General features: G+C 40.5%; 1 protein-coding gene across 3 annotated transcripts in view; it reads left to right on the top strand.

Moving 5' to 3' along the window:
• CLYBL (citramalyl-CoA lyase) overlaps nucleotides 1-24,879 on the top strand; it is a 247,570-nt gene that overhangs the window by 136,132 nt on the left and 86,559 nt on the right. For all 3 annotated transcript variants that reach the window (XM_057532665.1, XM_057532666.1, XM_057532667.1), the window contains exon 2: nucleotides 1,250-1,436. In XM_057532665.1, the coding sequence (XP_057388648.1) occupies nucleotides 1,250-1,436 (187 nt within the window). The remainder of the gene's footprint in view (nucleotides 1-1,249; nucleotides 1,437-24,879) is intronic.

The raw sequence follows: 24,879 nt of genomic DNA, 5'->3' as shown, positions 1-24,879 counted from the left end.
CCTGGGGGGGTAAAACATTAGGGTGTTACCAAGTTTGCTGGGGCTTTCACCTTTCTTTAACTGGGATTTTCATGACGTATAGCTCCATCTGTTATGGCAGGGCTGGTTTCATGGATGTGTGACCTGCACAGTCACGGATGGCCCTATGCTTAGAAGGGTCTGGTGCTTTGTGTGATGTTTTTCTGTTGCCATCTTGAAATTCCCAATAAATTTTGAACAAGGGCTCTGCACTTTTATTTTACACAGGGTGCTTCAAATTATGTAACTGGTCTTGATTGTGAAAGCTGATTTCATCTTCCTTTGCCATGTGTAATGGGCTAAAACATGGTTTTCACGGGACCAAACTATGGACCAGGTTAGGGGAGAGGGCTGCGGTGAGCCAAGGGAGCTTCTGGCCAACTCCTCTTATTTCCACAGGAAATGGGAACAAGGCTAAACTTAGTACAATAGGAGAAGCGGGGAGAGAGCAGAGTTTACGAGCAGGCAGGGCTACTGACAGCTAGAGTTTCTCCATTAAGAACAGCAGCAGTGGCTGCCATTCCCGCTACACCCACCTACCACATCAAGCTAATAACCCCCAGGCTCCGGCTGATCGCTTCATGTGCATTATTTCCTTTAACTTAATTTTCTCAGCAACCTGCAACATGAGTATTATTTTTTACAGATGAAGAATCTGAAGTTTCCAGCAATCAAGTTGCCCATAATTACAGAGCTAATAATGGTCTTTGCTGACTTAAGAAGTAGCCAGCCATCCTTGTCTGTTGTTAAAATTGAACTTGAATCACTTATTTGTCTACTTAAAAAGATTCATTGTCAGGGAGAGAGCCATAGACTTTGTTTACATAGATTGTTCATTTTCTACTTTTTACTTTCATATAATTGTAGATAGTATTGTTCTTTAGGGCCTTTTGGATGTAAATTTCTTAACTTTTTTCTCCCTGGATGCTATCTGGACAGTATACTAATACTGGAAGTGTTTTTCCAAGAAGAGATAGCTACACCCTCCTTCTTTTCTCAGAAGATTGTGTCAGTAAACAGTATTATATATATTTTTAAACCTCAGCCAAAATGACATTCTGTTGCTTATTTCTGTTGTTATTGTTTTCCTAGTTGTTATGTGTGATTATGTTCTGCCAGAAGTTAAAAAAATTATCCATGTTTTCTATTTTAATTTTGTATTAAAATAAGGTTTTTCAAAAATTTATAAATGAATCCTATTCTGGACTAATTCTAATTATGTCTTCTGCAGGAAAGCATCTCTGGCAGCTGATGTGTCCAGGCTTGGGTACAGTTCCTCACCCAATCACAAATACATTCCCCGAAGGGCAGTGCTCTATGTACCTGGAAATGATGAAAAGAAAATTAAGAAGATTCCCTCTCTGAATGTGGATTGTGCAGTCCTCGACTGTGAGGATGGTGTGGCTGTGAACAAAAAGGTAATGGCATGAATTTTCCTTATGATGGAAAAAGGAAATGAATTGAAATTTGGTGCTCTCCTGGTAGCACTGCTCACTATTTGGAAAGAGTCTACTGTACTCACCTTTTTCTGATTATCGATGTGTTCTTGACCAGCCCTTGTGTGGGTTCTGAATGTGTATGTTTCTTTTCTCCAAGAGACAGGAAGAATCCAGCCAAGATAGATTTAAAATCATGGCCTTCAGTATATGTGACTATGTGTGTGTATAGATAAAGAGATACACACTTAAAAAAAGAGAGAGAGAGATAGACACTCAATCCATTTTGGCTGTGATATTTGCTGGTTTGGGTAAATGACTTAATCCTAGAATTGTGGTGTAAATTTTTCAGACCTGTAAGATGGAATTAGGAGTTTATCTCTTTTTTTTACTGACAGGTATATTGTGTAGTGGCCTTATCTCTTCTGGGACAAGTGCCGATAAAAGAAAAGATAGACTTCAATGGATGAGTCACCATTTTCCCTCCTTAATTAAAGAGAAACTACACACAGAACCTTAAGGTTGCAGCTTTTGGTTGATTTTCTCATGGCCTGATCAGAGAAATGAGTCGTAGAAAATACCCAATTTATAAATAGGTACAAAAGGTTCTTACTGGGTGGTAGCATAGTGGGTGCTTTTTGTTTCATTTTGGTTTGCCTAACTTCTTTTTCTAGGTTTTTATAATGAGCAAAGATTTGTTCAATAATTGGGTGAAATACATAAATTATTTTAACAATAACTGATGTTTGCATGGAATTTTTTAAATTAAACACATGCTTTCCCTCAACCTTCATCTATCCAGTTCCTAGACAATGAGGTTGGGCTGGGAATGGATTGTGGGGCTGGTGGCACAGAAGGAGCTGGCCGTCTGGATTTATATCTATTTGGATAGTTTCTTTTCCTAGGTGGTCTGAAATAGCGTGGTTGTCCTATACAACTTTCTTGATTAATCGCTTTCCTTGGAGATTTTAGCAAACAAATATTTGCCTTATTTTTTTTTTTAAGTTAATTTACAGCATCTTTCTAATGGTCAAACCAAGGCTTTACAAGTGTTTGGGAAGGGATTAGAATAAACATGTGGAATCTAAAGCGTCTACTCGACATCTTTGGGATGCACCAAGGAAAGTGCAATTCATCTTCTTTCTCGCAGAGATTAAGGTAAACAGGGCTTTTCTTGAAGGACATAATATGATTCCAGGATGCTCCCTTCCAAAACTCATGTAGTGCACTCTAAGATTAGATACTAAATTGTAATTCTAGTTCTGTGTGACCCAGGGCAATTCACTTGACTTCTTTGCCTCAATTTTTTATCTGTACTGTGGGATGACAAAATCTTGTTTTGTCAGGGATAGGGATTATTACAAGGAATAAGCTTGATAAAATGCCTGGAGTAGCTTGATTTCCTATAGGGAATAGATTAGATAAATCCTGTAGTAGTCATGATTAGAGGGGAATTTATTTTAGCTTGTAGCACAGTGAGCCATTAGGTGCCCTGATAAACTTCTAACTGTATTTCTTCACAAACCTTGAGGCTATCTTCCTATTCCCACCTGAGGATGTTTCCTGCTACCCAGATGAGTTCGAGATATGGTTCATTCCTGCCTCATATTTCCTTACTGTTTATCTGTGTTCTGAAGCCCATCCTTATACCCGGAGCCACTACTAAGGAGGAACCTAAGGAGGGGCAGGGGAGAGAAGAGTTTATGATGGGCAAGTTGTGCCCGCCATCTTGGCATCTGTGTCCAGACAGTGTCTTTGTTCAGACAGAGCACTGCAGTTCTCGCTCTCTTTTTTTAAATTAATTTCTTTCTTTATTTTTATTTATTTATTTATTTGGCTGCGTCAGGTTGTAGTTGTGGCACACGGGATCTTTCGTTGCAATGCGTGGGCTCCTCTCTAGTTGTGGTGCGCGAGCTCTGTAGTTTGTGGCACATGAGCTCAATAGTCGTGGCGCGTGGGCTTAGTTGCCCCACGGCATGTGGGATCTTAGTTCCCCGACCAGGGGTCAAACCGGCGTCCCCTGCATTGCAAGACGGATTCTTAACCACTGCGTTAATTGCCAGACACACTGTTTTACATATGCTGAACTTGGAGTCAACCAAATTTCCCTTTCTTATCCACAGAGAGTTCTGGCAAGCCAGGCTAGTACTTATAAAACACTTTTTCCCCTAATTTTATCTCATATATTTCATTTCATAGCCCTAGCCTGCCAATGTCCAATGTTTTTTTTTTTTTTTTTTGCTTTACCATTGCTTTAATGCACTTTAAAATTTATCTACATTAATTGGGAACAAAGAAACAAAAATAGACATTTCTTTGTTTTTCATAAATAACTACTCTCCATATTTGATAAAAATCTCAAAGCATTATTTTAACTTCCCACAAATATAATACATACAATTTTTTTTTTCTGAAATAATAAGGTCAGCAAATTAAGTATCTTGACACTAATATAACCACATACAACTGCTATTCTACTGACTTCCAGGAACAAAACAAAAACAGAAAACTTGGAATCCTTTTTGGATTTTGATTTCATCATCCAACATTTATACCATCTGAGAATTTGCCCAGCACACTAGAAAAATTTAACAAGTTTCTGATAGAAATGTTGAAGAGGTTGGAGCCAAGTGCTGTGCAAGCATGCCACTAGAAACTTCTGTTCAAGTTCACTTAACCAACATTTATATAATGGTGACTAAATGCCAGGCACTGTTCTAAGGGCTTTAATTTGTATAACAACCAAGTAAGTAATACTCCTTCTACAGATAAGGAAACAAGCATGGAGAGGGCAAGTTCATGAAGCAGTTCTGTGAATATGGTTATTTAGTCACCTAACTCTCCTAAAATCCAGTCTTTTCACAAGAATAGTATAAGAGATCTCATCTAATGCCATTTCAAAATGAAGACACCTTCCTGATTTACATGGTCTAGCAATACCTTCTCTCTCCACATACCTCCACCTTGCCAGAAAAATGAGGTTAGTTAGATGAGACTTGATCTTGAAGAACCCTTCAGTACTACCTAGTTGTTACCACCTTTGCTTTGAAGTGCTGGAGAGACGAAATGGTAATAGCTACCATCTACCGAGAGTTTTCTATGTAAGAGGTGCTATAATAAATGCTTTAACTATCTCATTTACTCCTTATAGCAAAGTTTTGTCCAGGGTCATTAAATGGCAGATTTGAACCTCTTAGAATTTTTGCCAGGAATCAGCCTCAAGTTCACCTGTTGGCATATTCCATACATAACTCACATTTTCCTCCTTTCTCGGAAAGTTAGTGCCTTGGCTTCTCTTTATCTTTTGTCACCTTTGTATACTCCGTAGTTTCTCAAAGTTTACCGACAGGAGTGCCGTGTTCACATTTGCAGATTCTTTCAGTGTCTTGGGATTTTAATGCATTTAAACCTAGGGACTTCAATTCATTTGAAATGTCCAGATAGGTCTGAAACTTCTCACGTAACTCATATTATTTTTCCTTTCTTGAAGTCACCTCTTAATCATATTTTTGTCTGAATATTATTCCTCTTGATGGAGGAGATAGAATAGAGACCATTTTCAGTGAGTTTATTTCTTACCATGTTAAAACTGTCATTTCAAATGATCTAGTTATGGTTTTGCTAAACTGAACTATTATTGCCTAATTCAACTTTCTTGGCATTATTAAAACTTAGTCACTTCATTTTAGATATTTCATTTCTTTTTTAGTAATTGACTAATTCCGTATTTCATTTGACTGACTCTGTGGAGTATGGGCTTGTAATGAAAACAAGAGGAGCCTCCCCAGAGCAGTTTATAAGTATATAATACCTTCCAGCAGGCTCTAATCCTGTCCTGTTAATCCAATTTGTGTTTAAGCAGCTCCTTCATGTCAAGGATGGCGCTACCAGCTCACCTTTCCAAGCATGGATGATGAAAAGATCATCTCCACTACCCTCTTATCATCTCCTTTTCATTGTTAAATGCATGAGGAGATACAGGGCTGTTTAAGCCACTGCTTGCTGGGACACAGTGAAAATAAGCCAAGTAATGCACAGATTTCTGGTGAAATCTCCATGACACGGGGTGAGGCCAAGAAGGTAGGAGTAAAATAGATAGAGGCAGGGTTCCAGAGCTGCTATTTTAGTTGAGTAAATATTTAAATTTATTTAATATTTAAGTTTAAATATGTAAATTTTTTAATACTCAATATTTAACTAAATATTGAGTACCTACTCAACCAGGCACCATGGCAAGCAGGAGGAGAACAAAGATGGTTGCATGGTCCCCAACCCAGAGGAGTCAAAGGTTGGTGGAGAGACAGGCAAAAAAAATAAATTGTAATCTAACAAGATAGGTCTATAAGAATACATACTTTTTATTATCATTTGGTTCTACACATTTTTTTAATCTCTGTTTTGATCTCTTGCTTGAGCCGTGAGATACAAAGAGGCTTCCCAGACTCTCTGTGGTGAAGAACCAGTTTGGTTATTTTTATTTGTTGTTGTTACTTTGTTTCATTTTTTAAAAAAATTCTAAACTACTGTGGACCAATACTTGTATAAAATACAATAAAAATGAATTGCTCTAAAAATTAAATGCTGCTTGGGTATTGCAGCAATGTCAAGTGCTATAGAGGTTTCTAAACCCATGTTCCCTATTTTGTACTAACCTCCTGGTGGCATGGTCATGGTGAGAGTTTGTGGATAAAGAGTGGCCCACAGACCACAGTTTGAGTAGAAGGGACTTAGAAGTTTTAAATTTCTAAGTGTGTATGAGGTTTTTAATTTATTCTTTTGTTGCTGACCTCAAGGTTGGTTGCATGATGTTTAGAGAATGTGATCTGAATGATGCTGATTTTGGGAAACTTATTGAGTTCTGCTTTATGGCCTATTACATGAGCCATTTTTGTAAATGTTTCATGTATACTTAATAAGAATGTATATTGTCTGTTTACTAGATGCAGAGTTCTATGTATTTTCCGTTAGACCAAACCTGTTAATTATATTGTTCCAATAGCTAAATCTTCAATAATTTTCATCTGCTTGATATATTAATAATTAAGAGGCTAGTTGAAAGTTACCCTCCAATGGAGAATTCACCAATTTCTCCCTGTAGTTCTATCAATTTTTGCTGCTGATAGTTTGAGCCTATGTTATAAGGTGTATACAAATTTAAAATTATTATATCCTCCACGTATATTGAATTATCTATTATTATGCCTGACCCTCTTCATCCCCTGTAATGCTTTTTTCTTTATTTTTTTATTTTATTATTATTTTTTACAACACTGCTTTATTTTCATTATATTTTAGTCTTTTTTAAAATAAATTTATTTATTTATTTATTTATTTATTTTTGGCTGCGTTGGGTCTTCGTTGCTGCGCGCGGGCTTTCTCCAGTTGCAGAGAGCGGGGGCTACTCCTCGTGGCAGTGTGTGGGCTTCTCATTGTAGTGGCTTCTCTTGTTGCGAAGCACGGACTCTAGGCATGCGGGCTTCAGTAGTTGTGACACGTGGGCTCAGTAGTTGTGGCTCACGGGCTTTAGAGCGCAGGCTCAGTAGTTGTGGCGCAGGGGCTTAGCTGCTCCACGGCATGTGAGATCTTCCTGGACCAGGGCTCGAACCCGTGTCCCCTGCATTGGCAGGCGGATTCTTTACCACTGCGCCACCAGGGAAGCCCGCTTTTTTTCTTTAAAGTTTATGTGATCTGATAAGAATACACCAGGTTTCTTTCTTTTTTTTTTTTAGGCTGCATTGGGTCTTTGTTGCTGCACACGGGCTTTCTCTAGTTGCGGCGAGCGGGGGCTACTCTTCGTTGCAGTGCGCGGGCTTCTCATTGCGGTGGCTTCTCTTGTTGCAGAACAAGGTCTCTAGGTGCGTGGCCTTAAGTAGTTGTGGCACGTTGGCTCAGTAGTTGTGGCTCGCAGGTTCTAGAGCGCAGGCTTAGTAGTTGTGGCGCACGGGCTTAGTTGCTCCGCAGCATGTAGGATCTTCCCAGACCAGTGATCGAACCCGTGTCCCCAGCATTGGCAGGCAGATTCTTAATCACTGCACCACAGGGAAGTCCCCAGCAGCTTTCTTTTGATCAGTATTTGCCCAGTATATTGTTTTCAGCCTTTTCTTTTATCTTTATGATTTAAATATGTCTCCTTTTGTTTTAAAAGTTTTATGTTCATGTAGACAATCTGTGTCTTTTAACTGGAACATTAACCCACTTACTTCTAATATAGTTACTAATAAATTTAGATTTAAATATACCATTATATTTGACCCATTTTTCTCACCTGTTCTATGTTTCTTTTCTTTTCTTTTTTTTGGGGGGCCACACCACGCAGCTTATGGGATCTTAGTTGCATGACCAGGGATTGAACCCAGGCCCATGGCAGTGAAAGTGCAGAGTCCTAACCACTGGACTGCCAGGGAATTCCCTCTTTTTCTAATTTTTCTTGCCTTTTAAAGATTATTTGACTTTTTTGATTTATTTCCCTAGTCCATTTTTTCCTCTCTTAGCTTAGAAGTTATGGCTATGTTTCTAATTTTTATCGGTTACTCCTGAAATTTTACCAAGTATACTTAGCAAAGCCTAAAATTAACCTGTGTCTTCTTCCTGGGCAAAACAAGAATTTTAGAAAGCTTTAAATTCAATCATCTCCCTCGCCAATTTATATTATTTTTAAGGAACATTTCAGTTATCTCTTTTTAATCCCATGAATTTTACATTGTTACTATATCATTATTTTATATGTACAGTTGTTAATTTAGATTAAGCTACATATTTTACCACTTTCTCTGATCATTATTCCTTCGTGTATCTCAGACCTTCTTTCTGGGGTTATCTTTCTTTCTCCTGGTGTTCACCCTTCAGAATTTCTCTATAGCGAAGGTTTGTTGATAGTAAACTCTCATAGTTTTTGTTTATTTGAAATGTCTTCATTGTTTGCCTGGGTAGACAAATTTAGATTGACAGTTATTTGCTCTCAGGACTTTGAAGATATTATTTCATTGCCTTCTGTTTACTATTAGTGCTACTGAGAACTCCATTGTCAAACCTAAAAACTAGGTTATTTGTCATTTCTTCTTTGGCTGTGCTGAAGATCTTTTGTCTTTGGTGTACTGAAGTTTTGCTAAAATATTGAATAGTTATTGATGTATGACTCCTTACCTCCTTTTCCCCCTTCTTTCCTTTTGCTTGGTGTAAGTGTTTTTTTGTGTGTATTTGTGTGCTCATGTCTTTTATCAGTTCTATAAAATTTCTACTATTAGCACTTCAGATATCACTTCTAGTCCATCATTTCTGTTCTTTCCTTCAGAGATGCCAAGTAGACATATTAGGAAATGTTTGTTTTATCCTCCTTGTCTCTTACTATCTTTTCATGTTTTCTATCTCCTTGTCTCTCTCTGCCACATTCTGGGTTAGTTCTTCATATCTAATCAACATTTTTCTAATTGCCTCATCAGTTGTGTCTAATTTATGTAACCCATCCTCTGAGTTTTTAATTTTAATGATTATATTTTTCATATCTAGAACTTCCATTTGATTCTTTTTCATATCTGTTTGGTACATTCTGAATCTGATAATTTCAATATTTTTGCATCTAAATTGCTTTTTGTTGTTCAGTGACTCATACTCATGGTATGAACCCATATTGATTGGAATTATTTCTTGGGAATCCCAAGGGCCAATTATTTCTTGGGAACCCATATTGATTGGAATTATTTCTTGGGAATCCCAAGGGAATCCAAGAGTAGGAAGATTTTCCTCTAAAGAGAGTTTGTATTTGCTTCTGCTTGGAGTCAGGGATATTATTAATCTGGAGTCTTTGTTTATTCTCCTCAGCTTTGCAGTGATCTCAGGCTAGTATCCTGCTACCAGGTCGATATAGGTATTTGGTTCCTAGCTTTCTTATTTTTCTGACTCCTCATAAACCAGAATTCATTTTTTATTGTTGTTGTTGTTTTACATTGGTCCTTATGTTCTTAATGAACCCAGCAATGCATTAAAAAGTACTTTTGTTGCAATGTATCCATTTTATAGCTGTCGGCCCTTCAGAGAATGTAGTCTGCCATATTGCCAAAAGTAAAGTACCCATCCTTTAAAATTTTTAAATTATAAACTTTAAAAAATTAGTGTAAAATTTATTTTTACATATAAAGAGTCAAATCGTTGTGAAATAAAGCAGCCCCTAATCATTATTCCATTCCCTTCTCCAGAGATAATCCCTTTTATCTCTTCTAGCTTATTCTTGTGGCATTTATTCCCATATCTCTAAATAATACACTTTTTGAATTATTTTCTCAACTTCAGGCATGATATTGACTCCCTGCTGTGGGAGTTATCTCTGCCTCCTGCTACCACCCTGTCCCCATTACATGTGAACCTTTCCCATCCTTCACTTGTCCCAGTACAATTATATGTAACTTTGATGAGATTGGTATTCAGTGTAAAAAGTATTAGAGTTGAGTCACATAGTAATAAACTGATCACCTTTTCTTTTCTTTTTTTTTTTTTTTGGCCGTGCAGTGCAGCATGTGGGATCTTAGTTCCCCGACCAGGGATCAAACCTGCGCCCCCTGCTTTGGAAGCTCAGAGTCTTAGCCACTGGACCGCCAGGGAAGTCCCCACCTTTCCTTTTCTGCCAGCCTGTTGTTTTTCCTGGAGTTCATAATTATCTGTTTCTTCCCCTGGTTTATTTTTCTATTCAGTTGTCGCTAATTCAACACCCACATCTTCACTAATTGTCTAAATCTCCTCTTAATATGTTTGGAAGCATCTGGTATTTTATTAGTTTCATCTTCTTGGAGAAATCTCTCCTTGACTCTTCTGATCCCCTCAAGTCTGAACTACTTGTCCTTCAGGCCTGCAGCACAATTGGAATCCTGAACTCTCCCTTCCCACCACCCTGGGAATTCCCTTTGCCTCTCTGTTGGGTTGGATATCCTGTTTTCTGGATTCTGTGACTCTTTATATCTGGGTATGGTTCCCTGTTTGGGTGAGGACACCCTCTAATAGTTCCTGAGAGAAGGTTCCCCTCTGAAGACCAGAAGCAACTTATACATAGTCTGATTTTTTCCTAATTTGATTTGTAAAGAGCAGGAGTATATTCGGAATTTAAGGTAATGAGTGTCTTACATTTATCCTTCCGGAAGCCAAAGGAGGAGCTCTGAATTGTGGTTCAAGGAAGGCTTTTCTAAGGGAACTTAAGCTAGTAAAATCTGGGATGTCACTCACGGGCACCTTGACTTGAGACCAGCAACCCGGTTCAGTGGAAAGGGTAGAGGGTTTGACAACAGATGGCTCATTTAAATTTCTCAGTTTTAACACTGTCTACCCAGGGAACTTGAGTTCTGTAATCTCATGAGCCTCTGTTTCTTTCTCTGTCCCATGAGATTGGTGATAATGAAACCTACACGACCCACCACCAGGCCAGCTGTGAGGCTCAAATAGAAAAGCATCTTGTAAACTTGCAACTGCTATAGAAATATTGCTTTAAAAAAAGAAAAAAGCAGGCGTCATTTAAAAAAAATATAAAGCTTAGAAAATTTAGGAGAATGGATATTTAGCATGTGTCTTAAGATGTCTCTTTCAAGTAGAGGAACATAACTTGATGGTCAAGAACATAGACTGTGGAGCCAGACTGTCGGATTCTGGCGTCTGGATTCTGACATCATCTTGTCCTAACCGTGTGACCTTGGACAAATGACCCCACCTCTCTGTGCCTCAGTTTCATCTTCTGTAAAATAAAGGTAATAATGGTAACAATAGTATCTACCACAACAGAATTATATTAAGTGGGTATTTGTAAAGTGATTAGAGCAGTGCCTGGCACATAACAAGTGTTGTATGAATATTTCGTAAATACCGAAATAGCAATTGTCTTAGCTGTACCCCTGGCCGAGAGTCTGATGCATCAGTTCAAGTCACTGATGATTGCTTACAGTGCCAGGGTTTACTGGTGTTGATTCGTACTTTAGATTCCTGACTCTCAGGGTAATATGCTGGCACAGATAGGTTTTTGCTCTAAATGTCATGGAGTTTGCAAGTGTTGCTATTTTTTTAACCTTCTCCCTCAACTATGGTAGACAAAGAAAAGACTCTAGAGACAGCAAAATACCACTTTTTCTTTCAAGCTCCCTCAAAGGTTTCTTAACACTAGGGGGCTAGAAACAGCTATAGAAAGATCTTACTTATGTTTTTCCTAAGGAAAACAAAGAGAAAATTATCTTTCTTAAGCAGCTAAGCAATAGGTTTTTACTTTGCATTTCTGTGCTGGGTACTTGACAGAAAGGGAGTAACAAAAGGATGGAGGAAGGTGGCCAACACTGTGAAGGCATTCCCCTGCCGCAGCTCAGAGCAAAGAAGCACTGGGCTGGGGTCTGGGTCCTGAGCAACCCCATGTACAATGCTGTTCTCATTTATGGTAAACAGAGGGAGAAGGATGGCCCAGGGCTGGGGCTGGGGTGTCTGAGGAGAGGTGCCCTCAGCAGTGGAGGGGAGACCCTGGTCGGTGGGGGGTTGGAGCAGCAGCTACCTTCCCTACAACCTGCTCTGCCTGCAGAGGACCTAGGGCTGCCAGGACCTAGGCCATCTTGTCGAAGCTGCCCTCTGTCATGAAAAGCAAGGCGAAGCTATTTGCCTTCTAAGCAATAGTCAGTGCTTCAGAAACCCCACAGGATCACCCTCACTGGGCCATGTTCTTTGATTGCTCCAGCTCCCTCCACCCATCCTGGATACCAGGACATACGTAAGGACCAAAGGATTGTGGTTGTGGAGAGACAGTTGGAAGCAACACCGCAGAGATGAGGGGAGTACGGCTTTGTACCCCACAATAAGCCACTTTCTAAGTACTCTTCACAAACAGTAATTCATACCAGGAACTCCTATAGTTACCTGTCAGACTCTGCAGAACCCGGGAGTCATCGCATTTGCAAGTGTGAGTTGCTCATTAAGAAACATGGAATGTCAGTCAAGGTTGTTGGCTTATCATTAATCTTCAATTAATGTAAATAGATTTCCTGACACTCATCATTTTATTTTATTTTATTTTATTTTTTTTTTTTTAAAGGATTTTTCTTATTTTTTTTTATTTATTTATTTATTTATTTATTTTTGGCTGTGTTGGGTCCTCGGTTCGTGCGAGGGCTTTCTCCAGCTGCGGCAAGCGGGGGCCACTCTTCATCGCGGTGCGGGGACCGCCCTTCATCGCGGCGCGCGGGCCTCTCTCCATCGCGGCCCCCCCCGTCGCGGGGCACAGGCTCCAGACGCGCAGGCTCAGCAATTGTGGCTCACGGGCCCAGCTGCTCCGCGGCATGTGGGATCCTCCCAGACCAGGGCTCGAACCCGCGTCCCCTGCATTAGCAGGCAGACTCTCAACCACTGCGCCACCAGGGAAGCCCGACACTCATCATTTTAAACCAGTTAACTCTTGAGTTCCTCTGTAATGCCTTTATATATATATATATATATATATATATATATATATATATATATATATATATATATATATATATATATATTTGTTTCTTTTTTCAGAGGTCACCAATTATCTTTTTTTTTTTTTTTTTTAATTTATTTTTGGCTGTGTTGGGTCCTCGTTTTTGTGCGAGGGCTTTCTCTAGTTACGGCGACCGGGGGCCACTCTTCATCGCGGTGCGTGGGCCTCTCACTATCGCGGCCTCTCTTGTTGCGGAGCACAGGCTCCAGACACGCAGGCTCAGTAGTTGTGACGCACGGGCTTAGTTGCTCCGCGGCATGTGGGATCTTCCCAGACCAGGGCTCGAACCCATGTCCCCTGCATCAGCAGGCAGATTCTCAACCACTGCACCACCAGGGAAGCCCCTGTAATGCCTTTAATTGCCACACAGATGTAAACTTTTTTTCTACCCTGAGCTTATGTATTCTCTCTAATTTGTGCTCTCTCATTTGGCTTCCTTTTGTGCACGCGTGTGCGCACACACACACACAAGTATGTAGATGCTAAACTACCACTTACACTTACCATACACATACACAAATCCACTTGGTTAAATTTTTTTTAATTTTTTTTTAAAATTAATTAATTTATTGGCTGTGTTGGGTCTTCTTTGCTGCGCGTGGGCTTTCTCTAGTTGTGGTGCACGGGCTTCTCCTGTTGCCCAGTGTGGGCTCTAGAGCGCGGGCTTCAGTAGTTGCAGCACACGGGCTCAGTAGTTGTGGCGTACGGGCTTAGTTGCTCCGCGGCATGTGGGATCTTCCCGGAGCAGGGCTCGAACCCGTGTCCCCTGCACTGGCAGGCCGATTCTTAACCACTGCACCACCAGGGAAGTCCCCACTTGGTTAAATTTTAAATACTCCTGTGCTGTCACTTTAGTTGAAATAAATTAGTAGAGTAGTGAGGAGGTGTATTCTCCCAACAGGCAGAAAGCTAACTGATGTGCAATGAATGATTAAATGTATACAGGGCGTGGGGAGCTAACTCCTCTTCAGTAGGGGAGTGAAATTAGGATGGGAAGGCTCCTCTCCCAGGGACCTTGCTTTTATTAAAAGAGACTTGAGAGCTTGGGAGATTTCTTTACTAGGAACTGGGGTGTCTGTGAGTCTTGTGGGAACAGTATGGAGAGCTGAACTGTGCTTAGGAACTCTGTAAATTCTTTTTGATCCTTAAAGCTTCTGATAGAAAAACCTATCCAAGTTTTCATAAAAGCAGTAAAATGTTTTCAGTCTTTTATTAATCTCTTCATACCCTTAAATAGGCTTTCCCTTTTGTGGAGTAATTGGTAAAAAACAACAACAAAAACCCACCTCTTTCTCCCTCGTTTTGTTCTTCAAATGGGCATCTTCTTAGTGCAAGGATTCAAATATCTCTACTAGGGTCATAATAGCCAGCAATTTCCATTTAATAAGCTCAGCAAAATATCTTTACAAAGAGATGCAGGCTTCAAGTTGCCAGTAATATCTTTTCCAGCAATTTCTAGGAATCTAAGTAAGACTGAGTATAATCTATAACATGATATACCTGACTATGGAAAGGCCAGGCCTAGGCAATGAAACAGATGGTTGAGGTCCAGCTCAAAATTAAGGGTGAAAGAAAGGAACTCAGCTTAAATGAACTGAAACTTTATAAAAGTGGAAACTGTAGCCATTTCCTCTGAAATGAACTAAGAAATAGCTTGGAGACTATAGTGAAAACCAGTAAACTTGCTTATTTCAACTTTGGTTACCAATTAAAATCTGTTCTTTTTAAACAGGGGACCAGAGGTGATTTTCACAAAATAAGCCCAAGAGGTTTCAGTTTGCTAAATCTCTGTGACTAAAGAACCAAGTACATATAGCCACCACCAGAATAAAGGGGATATAGCATGAAATCTTGCAGTGTAACATGCTTGATATCAAAGAATAGTGTTTTTTTCAAGTTTTATTATTTAAGTGGCCACAGTTCATACCAAAGTATTAAATGCCACCATGTTTTCAATAATAAATTAGTGGAGATATATATATATATTTTAACACCTTTATTGGAGTATAACTGCTTTACAATGTTGTGTTAGTGTCTGCTGTATAACAAAGTGAATGCCCCTAGTGGGTATATTTTAAGGCAGAATTTAAAATTCTGATTTAGAGAGACAATTAGGAAATAATATCCCCACACATCTATGGATAATTAATCTTCAACAAAGGAGGTAAGCATATACAATGGCGAAAAGATAGTCTCTTCAGCAAGTGGTATTGGAAAAGTTGGACAACCACATGTAAATCAATGAAGTTAGAACATACCCTCACACCATACACAAAAATAAGCTCAAAATGGCTTAAAGACTTAAATATAAGACATGACACCATAAAACTCTTAGAAGAGAATATAGGCAAAACATTCTCTGACATAAATTGTACCAATGTTTTCTTAGGTCAGTATCCCAAGGCAATAGAAATAAAATCAAAAATAAACAAATGGGACCTAATCAAACTTACAAGGTTCTGTACAGCGGAAGAAACCATCAACAAAACAGAAAGACAACCTGTGGACCCAGAGAAAATATTTGCAAGTGATGTAACCAACAAGGGCTTAATTTCCGAAATATACAAACAGCTCATACAACTCAATAACAAAAAAAAACAAACAACCCGATCAAAAAGTGGGCAGAAGACCTAAACAGACATTTCTTCAAAGAAGATATACAGATGACCAATGGGCACATGGAAAGGTGCTCATCATCACTAATTATTAGAGAAATGCAAATCAAAACTACAATGAGGTACCACCTTGCACCTGTCAGAATGGGCATCATTAAAAAGTCTACAAATAATAAATGTTGGAGAGGATGTGGAGAAAAGGAAACCCTCTTACACTGTTGGTAGGAATGTAAATTTGTGCAGCCAATATGGAAAAGAATATAGAGGTTCCTCAAAAAGCTAAAAATAGAGTTGCCATATGATCCAGCAATTCCACTCCTGGGCATATACCCAGACAAAACTCTAATTCAAAAAGATACATGCACCCCTATTTTCATAGCAGCGCTGCTTACAATAGCCAAGACATGGAAACACCTGAATGTCCATTGACAGATGAATGGATAAAGAAGATGTGGTATATATATACAATGGAATATTACTCAGCCATAAAAAAGAGTGAAATAATGCCATTTGCAGCAACATGGATGGACCTAGAGATTATCATACTAAGCAAAGTAAGTCAGAAAAAGAGACAAATACTATATATCACTTATATGTAGAATCTAAAATACGACACAAATGAACATATCTGCCAAACAGAAACAGACTCACAGACATAGAGAGCAGACTTGTGGTTGCCAAGGGGGAGGGAGGGGGAGGGAGGGAAGGATTGAGAGCTTGGGATTAGCAGATCCAAACTGGTATACATAGGATGGATAAACAACAAGGTCCTACTGTATAGCACAGGGAGCTATATTCAATATCCTGTGGTGAACCAGAATGGAAAAGAATATGAAAAAGAATGTATATATGTATAACTGAGTCACTTTGCTGTACAGCAGAAATTAACACAACATTGTAAATCAACTATACTTCAATAAAATTTAAAAAAAAATAATATCCTACTTTTGCCAGATATTTTCAAGTACATCAGAGCTTCTCAGGGTGGTGATAGTTTAATTCTTATTCTGTACTTGCTCTGTAGGTTAGGAAAGATGGTGTTTTAAAGGGAAAAGAAAATGAAAGTGTGGATTAGTCAGGGGCAAGTGCCAAGTCATGAATTAACGCAAGGCATAGCCTGCCTTCTACTTAAAGGTATGGTGTCTGTTTCAGATATGTTTTTGCAATTTTTTCCCATGTGATGCAACTGCACTAGCCATTCACTGATCAAAAATTAACCTCCAAAAGTTAGCACTTGTGCTCTGAATTCCCAGCCAGATCTAGTCTAAGCAGCAGCATATTCTTGGGCAAAGTATTGATTAGCTCCAGATAACAAGACCAAAAACACCTTCCTAGACACCGGTCAGAAGAGCAAAAACCAAAAGAGAAAGATGAGCCAAGGGGCTGGCCTCAGATAAACATGAGCTTCTGAAAGACTCCTCAAGTTTTTCCAGTACAGCACAGGAGAGTGGAGCTAGGGTTGAGCACCAGTAGGCTGTTCCACTAAGCCTTTTATCCACACCATCTAATCCCCCTTCCCTACTAGCAGGGGAAGGCTGATGGTCTGGCCCAACTGGTGCAGGTTTTCACAGCACAGGGGGTTTCAAGAGCTTCTCCTCCCTAGAGCTGTGGGTGGATAGATGCATGGGAGAAGGCAGAGTAGACAAGGCCAATAAATGAAAAAACTATTCCAAGTAGTCTGTGAGAGCAAAGCGAGTTTGAAGTGGATATGAAGTGCCCAAGTTTGCAGTCATAAGAAGGTTAGGGAGAACCAGATCAAGAACTCCCAGTGGTCAGGGCAGTCGTGGCTCTCTGGACTGAGAGCCATGACTGGGTTTTTCCGTATTTCCCCAGGAGACATACTGCATATATACATCTTCAACTTTGAGGGTCAGATGGGGGACAGGCATTATCACACCTCCTCCTGAGTGGTCTGGATGACAACGGCCTCCTTGAATTTTGACCCATTCCTGGGCTGAAGGCAGTTTCCCACAATCATTCTTTCCAGCTCTGCCCTTCCAAAGAGGACCAGGCCTCTTGGAGCTGACCATGGTGCTGAAGATGGTCCAAGACCAATACTGAGGAACATTTAGTGAGTACATAGTACTTTCTGTGTATCAGCACTATTTCTAACTGCTTTGCCTGGAGTAACTTATTTCATGCTCTCAGAAACTCTGTGAAAGAGGTGCTATTATTATCCCCATTGACTTACAAGGAGAATGGAATACAGAGAGGTTAACAAACTTGCCCAAGGGCACACAGCTAACAAGTAGGGAAGCCAGGCAGTTCATACCCTATGATGCACTTTTTTTTTTTTTTTTTTTTTTAATTTTATTTATTTATTTATGGCTGTGTTGGGTCTTCGTTTCTGTGCGAGGGCTTTCTCTAGTTGCAGAGAGCGGGGGCCACTCTTCATCGCGGTGCGCGGGCTTCTCACTATCGCAGCCTCTCTCGTTGCGGAGCACAGGCTCCAGATGCGCAGGCTCAGTAGTTGTGGCTCACGGGCCTAGTTGCCCCGCGGCATGTGGGATCTTCCCAGACCAGGGCTCGAACCCGTGTCCCCTGCATTGGCAGGCGGATTCTCAACCACTGCGCCACCAGGGAAGCCCTATGATGCACTTTTGGCCACTACACTTGCTAATGAGACTTACTAACAGAGCCATACAGAACCTGCCAGATTTTCACTTGTCCAAGTATTGCCCGAGCAGAATTGAGCCACAGTCCCCTACCTCAAGTTGCCAGGGTAGGTAGCTGTGGGTTGGTACCTTGGAGAGTCAGACACAGAGTAAGGATTGCTTGGGTGCTCACCTGCCCTGTTATAACAGTCATCACACCTTAATGTAATGACTTGTCCTGTGTCTGCTTCCCTGCTAGACTGTCAGCATTGTGAAGAGGGTGCCATTGTATACCCCACAGCTTACCATAGTGCCTGGTACATAGTAGGTGCTCAGCAAACATTTGATGAATAAGTGAGTTACATGTGGTCAATATAATGATAAACTATTATTCGCCCATGTATTATTTCAACATTAGTAGAAGCATTGTGTTGTGGAAATTATAGTCCCTTTGTAATTTGTATTTGTTATGCCCTATTTGGAAGCTATATGAAGCTTGGAGTGTATCTTAATTTCTTATAGTGCGTCTATACAGACAAAATGAAACAAAGAACTAAGGTCATGATTTGGGCAATTCGAATGCCTAAACACACGTATGATTAAATTTTTATTGCATGTTAGATTTGGGATCTTGCACTATATTTTAGATTTGGGATCTTGTAGTATCTTAGGAAGAGAGCTCCTCTGACATGAAAATAACTCTGAACATCTCTTTTAAAGGGTGTACAAGTATTCTGTGGTAACAGAGCTTGTAGTGGCAATTATAGCATTTTCCAATCAAATTTCCCATTTCAGAGTCTATGTGTTGTTTGATTTTAGTCAAGCCATGTTTTTGTTGTGTTGTATTAACATGTAGAAGACTTCCATATCTGCCATGTTAACTCCAGCGTGTGTGTTTCTAAACAACACTCCACAGCTGAGCCCTTGGAGGACCAGCCTATTTTGACAGCTCCCCTTAGTCCGTGTATCACCAAGCTCGTTCTCTGCCAATATGTTTCACATGATTCTGGGGACATGTGTAGCACGCCTGTGCAACTTGCAAACACCCATACATTATTACAATAATAATTGGGTTTTGATGCAACTGGAACTCAGTACTACCAAGCTGCCAGCATTTCCTTTTGGCTACCAGTACTAGGCAGGAAAATTATAGTCTAACTGTCTTCCTGTTTATTGATAAACAAAGTGGCCAGCCCAGCAATGGAGCCTGATTAGCAGTTTGCACCCTTTGTGAAAGGATAAACAGAACCCTACTGTTTTCTGTGTTTGACTGCAATTTGCATCTTTAAAGAGGTTGGGCTGCCGTGAGATTCATGTTCAACTTCCCAGTGCCTGGATAGTCTTTGATATGTTACATGTCAGCCTCCTTGTTTTCCTCTCCTTCATCTTGAAACAATATTTGCCCGCGCATCTCTTTTCCCATCTGGCCTACCATAAGCTTCCTGATAGTCACCTGTCTGAAGAAGGAGGGGGTGGGTAGGGGCTGGAGAAGAAATATGTCTCTGTTTCACCGCACTTGAATTTTACATTCCCAGAAGGCCCTTTATTGCCAACTCTATTCCATTTGTGAAGAGAGGATGATACAGGATGAACAGCCAAAGACAAAAGGGAATCTGCTTACTATTCTATCTGGCCCACAGGATCATTTTGGGGCCACCTCCCTTTCCCTAATCTTCACCCATCCCCCAGAAAATGCCTTCCCCCTTTGTTAAGTGAAATACAATATTAGCCTTCTACCTCGAGTTTGGTGTGGTGCTCTATTCTGAATTTATTCTAACCTAATTAGGTTCTTAAACTAAATGGTAAGAGACCAAGTAGTTGACTCCCCCCTATAATTATTTTCAAATGAAAGAAATGAAGATCATTTTAACTTGAATTTGCATGATGGAAAAGGGAGCATTAATACATGTAAACATCGATTAATCTGTTTAAATAAGCTTTCCCCATAATCCTTACTGTATGTAAACAACATTTGTTCTGCCTTAGAGATATTGCATGATTGGACCCACGAGACTCTGGTTATCCCACTGAACAGTTTCCTTTATAACTTCAAAAACAGTGTTACATATTTATTGGAGGTTGTAGGGTGTTAAGTGTAGTTAGACATAAATTGTACCTCAGCTATTTCGTTAATGCCAATAGGGATTAAATTAGATTTTATAGTTGTTGTAGAAGTCATTTGGTAGCTAACAAGTGGGATTTTTAAATCCTGGAAAACATAATCCTATTATAAAACAGGCAGCTGAATTAACATTACCCAGGAAGGTTCTCTTCATGGATTAGCATTTTTTGACAATAACAAAGAAAATCATCAAATGCTATGGGGATATTACATGCTTTTCTCAAAAGTCAGAACAGCGAATTGGGAAAAGGGAACAAGATAAATGACCAAACATGCTATTGCTTAGACTGTTTCTTTTTAAGAAGAGCAGTGGAGTCTGGGAAGTAAAGCTGAGTGTGGCCTTGTCTATAATACTGGCACGCGCTCTGGAATTGGAAATGTGGCCTTGCTGATTTCCATGTCGGCGCCCCAGCTTCAGCTGTAGATAATTATTTGCATCAGTAATTCCCTACTCCTGGTTTCCTTATATGGTCACCAAAGGGCAAAAAAGTCACTAGAAACCAAAGTCCATGAATTAAAACACAAATTGGTGGTGGAAGAAATATTTTGCTACTTTGTGAAATCAATAACATTTTTTCAGTTATTGTTAGACCCTAGAATCTGACAGTTTTAGAGCTGGGAAGGACCTTGACATTTATTTTATTTTTATAGTCCTATTCCAAGTTTTACTTTAAACACCACAAAAAGATGGATCTCTCTCTCTCCCATACACACACACACACACACACACACACACACACACACACACACACACACACACACACACACACACACGACAGTGTATGGGTGGCTTTTTTATTTTTAAAGAAGAAAACTTCCGTAAGTCTTAGCCATTGGTTTTGGCTTGCTGGTGAGGGTTATTATTAGAGCTGGCAGGTCTTGCCAATTTTCATTTGCACGGGTATCATCTTAGCAGATAATCACATGGGTATCAATCAATGGCATATCATTGTGTTAGATAATTGCACGGGCATCAATCACGTGTGTATCTGAAGCAAGTCATCATGTGGGCATCAATTCCATCTATATGGAGGAAGGTAATTGCATTAGAAGCAGGGAAGGGCGTGTCTTCATGGCAGATAATCACATGGGTATCAATCACTTTAGGTATCGAGGTAGATAATCTGTGCATATCCATCTCATGTACTAATGGGGATAATTACGTGTATGTCAACACGCTGGTTTTCTGGTAGAGGTTTACACGCGAAGCAGTCGTGTCATACGTTTGTTTATGCTGGAAAAGAGGCCTGGTGTCCCTGGGCACACACCAGGGCTGGTGGCTTGGCAGGGTGAAGAAGCAGCGCCACCCACAAGGCATTCCCCAGTAGAGCACTGGAAACTCCATGATGAAAGAGCCTTTTGAGGCTCTTTTGTTTGAAGGCTTTGTCTCCTGCCAGAGTGGAAATACTCCTGGGAAGAATGTGAACAGGTGTAGAGGACATTTGTGGTTTACCACTGAGCATCTATTTTTCCTTCTTCAGAGGTCAGCTACTGATTTCTATTCCAGCCCAGGTCATCTAGGTGTGGTTTCAGGCCCCAAGGAGTCTGGGGTTCAAGATTAACCAATCAGTGACACTACGCTGGCCATGGTGATTGACTCAGGCCAGGACACGTGACATTAGCCAGTCCAGTCAGGGTGAATCTCGAAATTTCCATGGGAGAAAGGGGCTGAGGTTCTTTCTCTCTGGACCTTGCTTGAGCAGAGTTGGGAACGGTGCTGCTGCAGCCATCCTGCCTGGGAAGCTCAGAGTGCCCAGAGTTTACCACATGGAGCAGAAAATCAAGTCCTGAGAAGTCAGGACTGAGAGGCAGGGAGGAAGCCGGCCCTGAGGATGTTCCTTGAGCCTAATTCCAGCGGGCGCTGAGCAAAATCTCTGACCCGAAAGCACTCACCTGAGCCATTAAAATCCCCTTTGGCAGAAGCCAGTAGTGGAGGCAGTTCTCTGCCCCTTGCTTCAGAGAGTCTTAACTGATCGAATAAGTTTATTAGCTCCTATCCTGAGAAAAAGGTTTCATCAGAGCAGGCCCTGTAGGAGAAGGAGCGGCTAGCTCTGAGGAAGGAAGTAAGGGGCAGAGGGTAGGCTGGGCTTGGTTAAAGACTAATCACCATCGCCCTCAGCCTAGGCCTGGAGCTGCACTTGGCCCTGCTGGAGTGCCCTGGTCTCCTGGCCTCTAGGCATCTGAGCTCATGCTGTGAGGAAGGTTGATTAAAGACCTTTAAATGTGACCTGCGTGTTTTCCCTTTTCACCCTGCCTATTCTTTATTTTGATATTTATCAAATACTCACAATGTGTGAGTTATACATCATTGTCCAAGTGAAGTTTCTACCACCAAAATAAATGAAAAAATATATAGATATCCTCATGGCAAGAACCATACTGTTCTCAGGCCTTCTTTATGGACAGTGCAGTAGGCAGTGGGATTTTTTTTTAAATCAGACTGAATGCTACATCCTGATGGTTATTGATTGATTTGGAAAGAGCCAAAAGTTTTGGAAAAGAAAGTAATATAAAGAAAGAATTCTCCTTGAAGTAAAAGTTACTGCTATCCTGAATAGAATGTTTCTTAGACAAGCTAAATGGAATTTATATGCTTTGTTTCCCAAATTCTGGTGTCAAGCAACTTATGCCTTTTCTCCTTCAGTTTGTGTTCTTACTGATACTATCACTTTGTGTACATGCTGAGATTGAAATCAGAAGCTAATGGGCCTATTCATAAACACCTAATAAGAGAACATAAATCACTGAAATTTACTTACAGTCTTAAAACCATATTTTAACTTAATGATTCCAAATTTTTCCTCCCTTCCTTCCTGCTTTCCTTTCTTTTTCTCTTTCTTTCTTTCTTTCCTCCTCCACCTCCTCCCCTTCTCCTTCTCCCCAAACATTAGAGATAGCAAAATGTACTACCTGTGGTTTGAAATTCACCTTTTTTGGGGGCAGACTCTAGGGGAAGATCAAATAAACAGTAGATGGGTAATGAGAATGAGGGGGAAAGTGTAAGGCTTGGCTCATTCACAGACTAATCATCTCTCAGGTAAGTCCTTTTTGCCAGTGATGTCCATATGTTCTCACCTGCTGCAGGTAGATACTTGTGAAATGAATGCATGCATGAACGAGTAACTGAACAAACGATTGGTCTCTGGCTGGGAGGTGTGTCATGGACTTAAGGTCTAGTTTTAGCATTGTACAATTTATTCTCCACTCCAGCCTTCACCTGTGCTCTTCCTTCTGCCCAGCATCCTCTGAGCCTCCCTGGGAGCATCGTTCCTCAGAGGGCTTCCAGGACCACTGAGACTCAGTGATTTCCCTGGCTCTGTGTTCTACCTGTGCTATATGTACTTCCCCTTCTGTACCATTCATCGCCTCTGTAATGCCTGTACAGTGCTTATCTTTTGCTATAGACTGGAAGCCCCATGAGGGCAGGAATTGAGTCTGGATCCCTAGCGGCCAGCACTGTGCCCTCACGTGCTACTTTGTTGCTCTCAGTGGAGGTGGGAGTGGTACAACTGTGGTGGACTCCCCTTCTCTGACCTTGAGCATCAGGAAATGAGTTCGGGGAACCCATCCTGACTCAAGGACTAAGTCTGACTAGGCCAGTGAAGGGTAATTAATTCCCCTTGCCAGCCACTGCTGCTCTTCACCAGTGAGATGTGTGGAATGGCTTGCTGAAGGTTTCTAGTAAAGTTTTCCTTCCTCTTAAAAGAGAATCAGTCTTTCTTTCTTGCTAACGATGACAAAGGAGCATGTCACAGCAGTTACTACTAAGGACAGTCTGCCTTAGAACAAAGACAACATTGTGGGTGGCAAAGGGGGTACAGAAGAAACAGGCATCCTTGACATCGTTGAGCTGTTGGCTTTGCCAACCCAGAAGCTCCCCCACCTTTGACTGTTGTCACGTAACTGTCCTTAGTGTTTACTTGAGCCAGTCTGAATTGGGTTTTCTGTTCTCTGCAGCCTAATGTATCCTAACTGAAATGGAACCACTGTGGAAAGGCTATGGGCTTTGGTGTCCAATGCATTGGGTTTGATTCTTTTTTTTTAACAACTTTATTGGAGTATAATTGCTTTACAATGTTGTGTTAGCTTCTGCTGTATAACAAAGTGAATCAGCTATACATATACATATATCCCCATATCCCCTCCCTCTTGCATTTCCCTCCCACCCTCCCAATCCCACCCCGGGTTTGATTCTTATTGGTGTGAACTTCAGACTGACTACCTTAATAAATGTGGTGGAGAAAGTAATACTTCTAATGTGGAGTTAATGTGTGGATTAAATGAAATTATGTATGTAAAACATCTACCAGAGTGCCTAAGACAGGTTAAGTACTCAACAATTGTTATTTATTTTCCATTTAGGAGATGTTTCATGCGTTGATCTTGGGGGTCCAATGGGTTGAACTAACACTGAAATAAATAATCTCCCAGGTCCTTTGCACATGAACTGTTAAGTAGTTTGCAATCTAGCACGGGAGTCAGACATTCACAGTCATAATTACAGTGGGTTCTAGAGCAGCCCTAATTGGAGAACATGTCCTACTGAAGGAAGGTAAAAGTACTGGTCAGTCCACACACAAAGGCTGGAGTTCAGGTCTTGAAGCCATAGTCTAGAGGACAA

This window comes from Balaenoptera acutorostrata, chromosome 18 (assembly GCF_949987535.1).
Source record: "Balaenoptera acutorostrata chromosome 18, mBalAcu1.1, whole genome shotgun sequence".
NCBI lineage: Eukaryota > Metazoa > Chordata > Mammalia > Artiodactyla > Balaenopteridae > Balaenoptera > Balaenoptera acutorostrata.
Note: the sequence above shows the minus strand (reverse complement) of the source record. Positions and strands in the feature narration are given on the sequence as shown.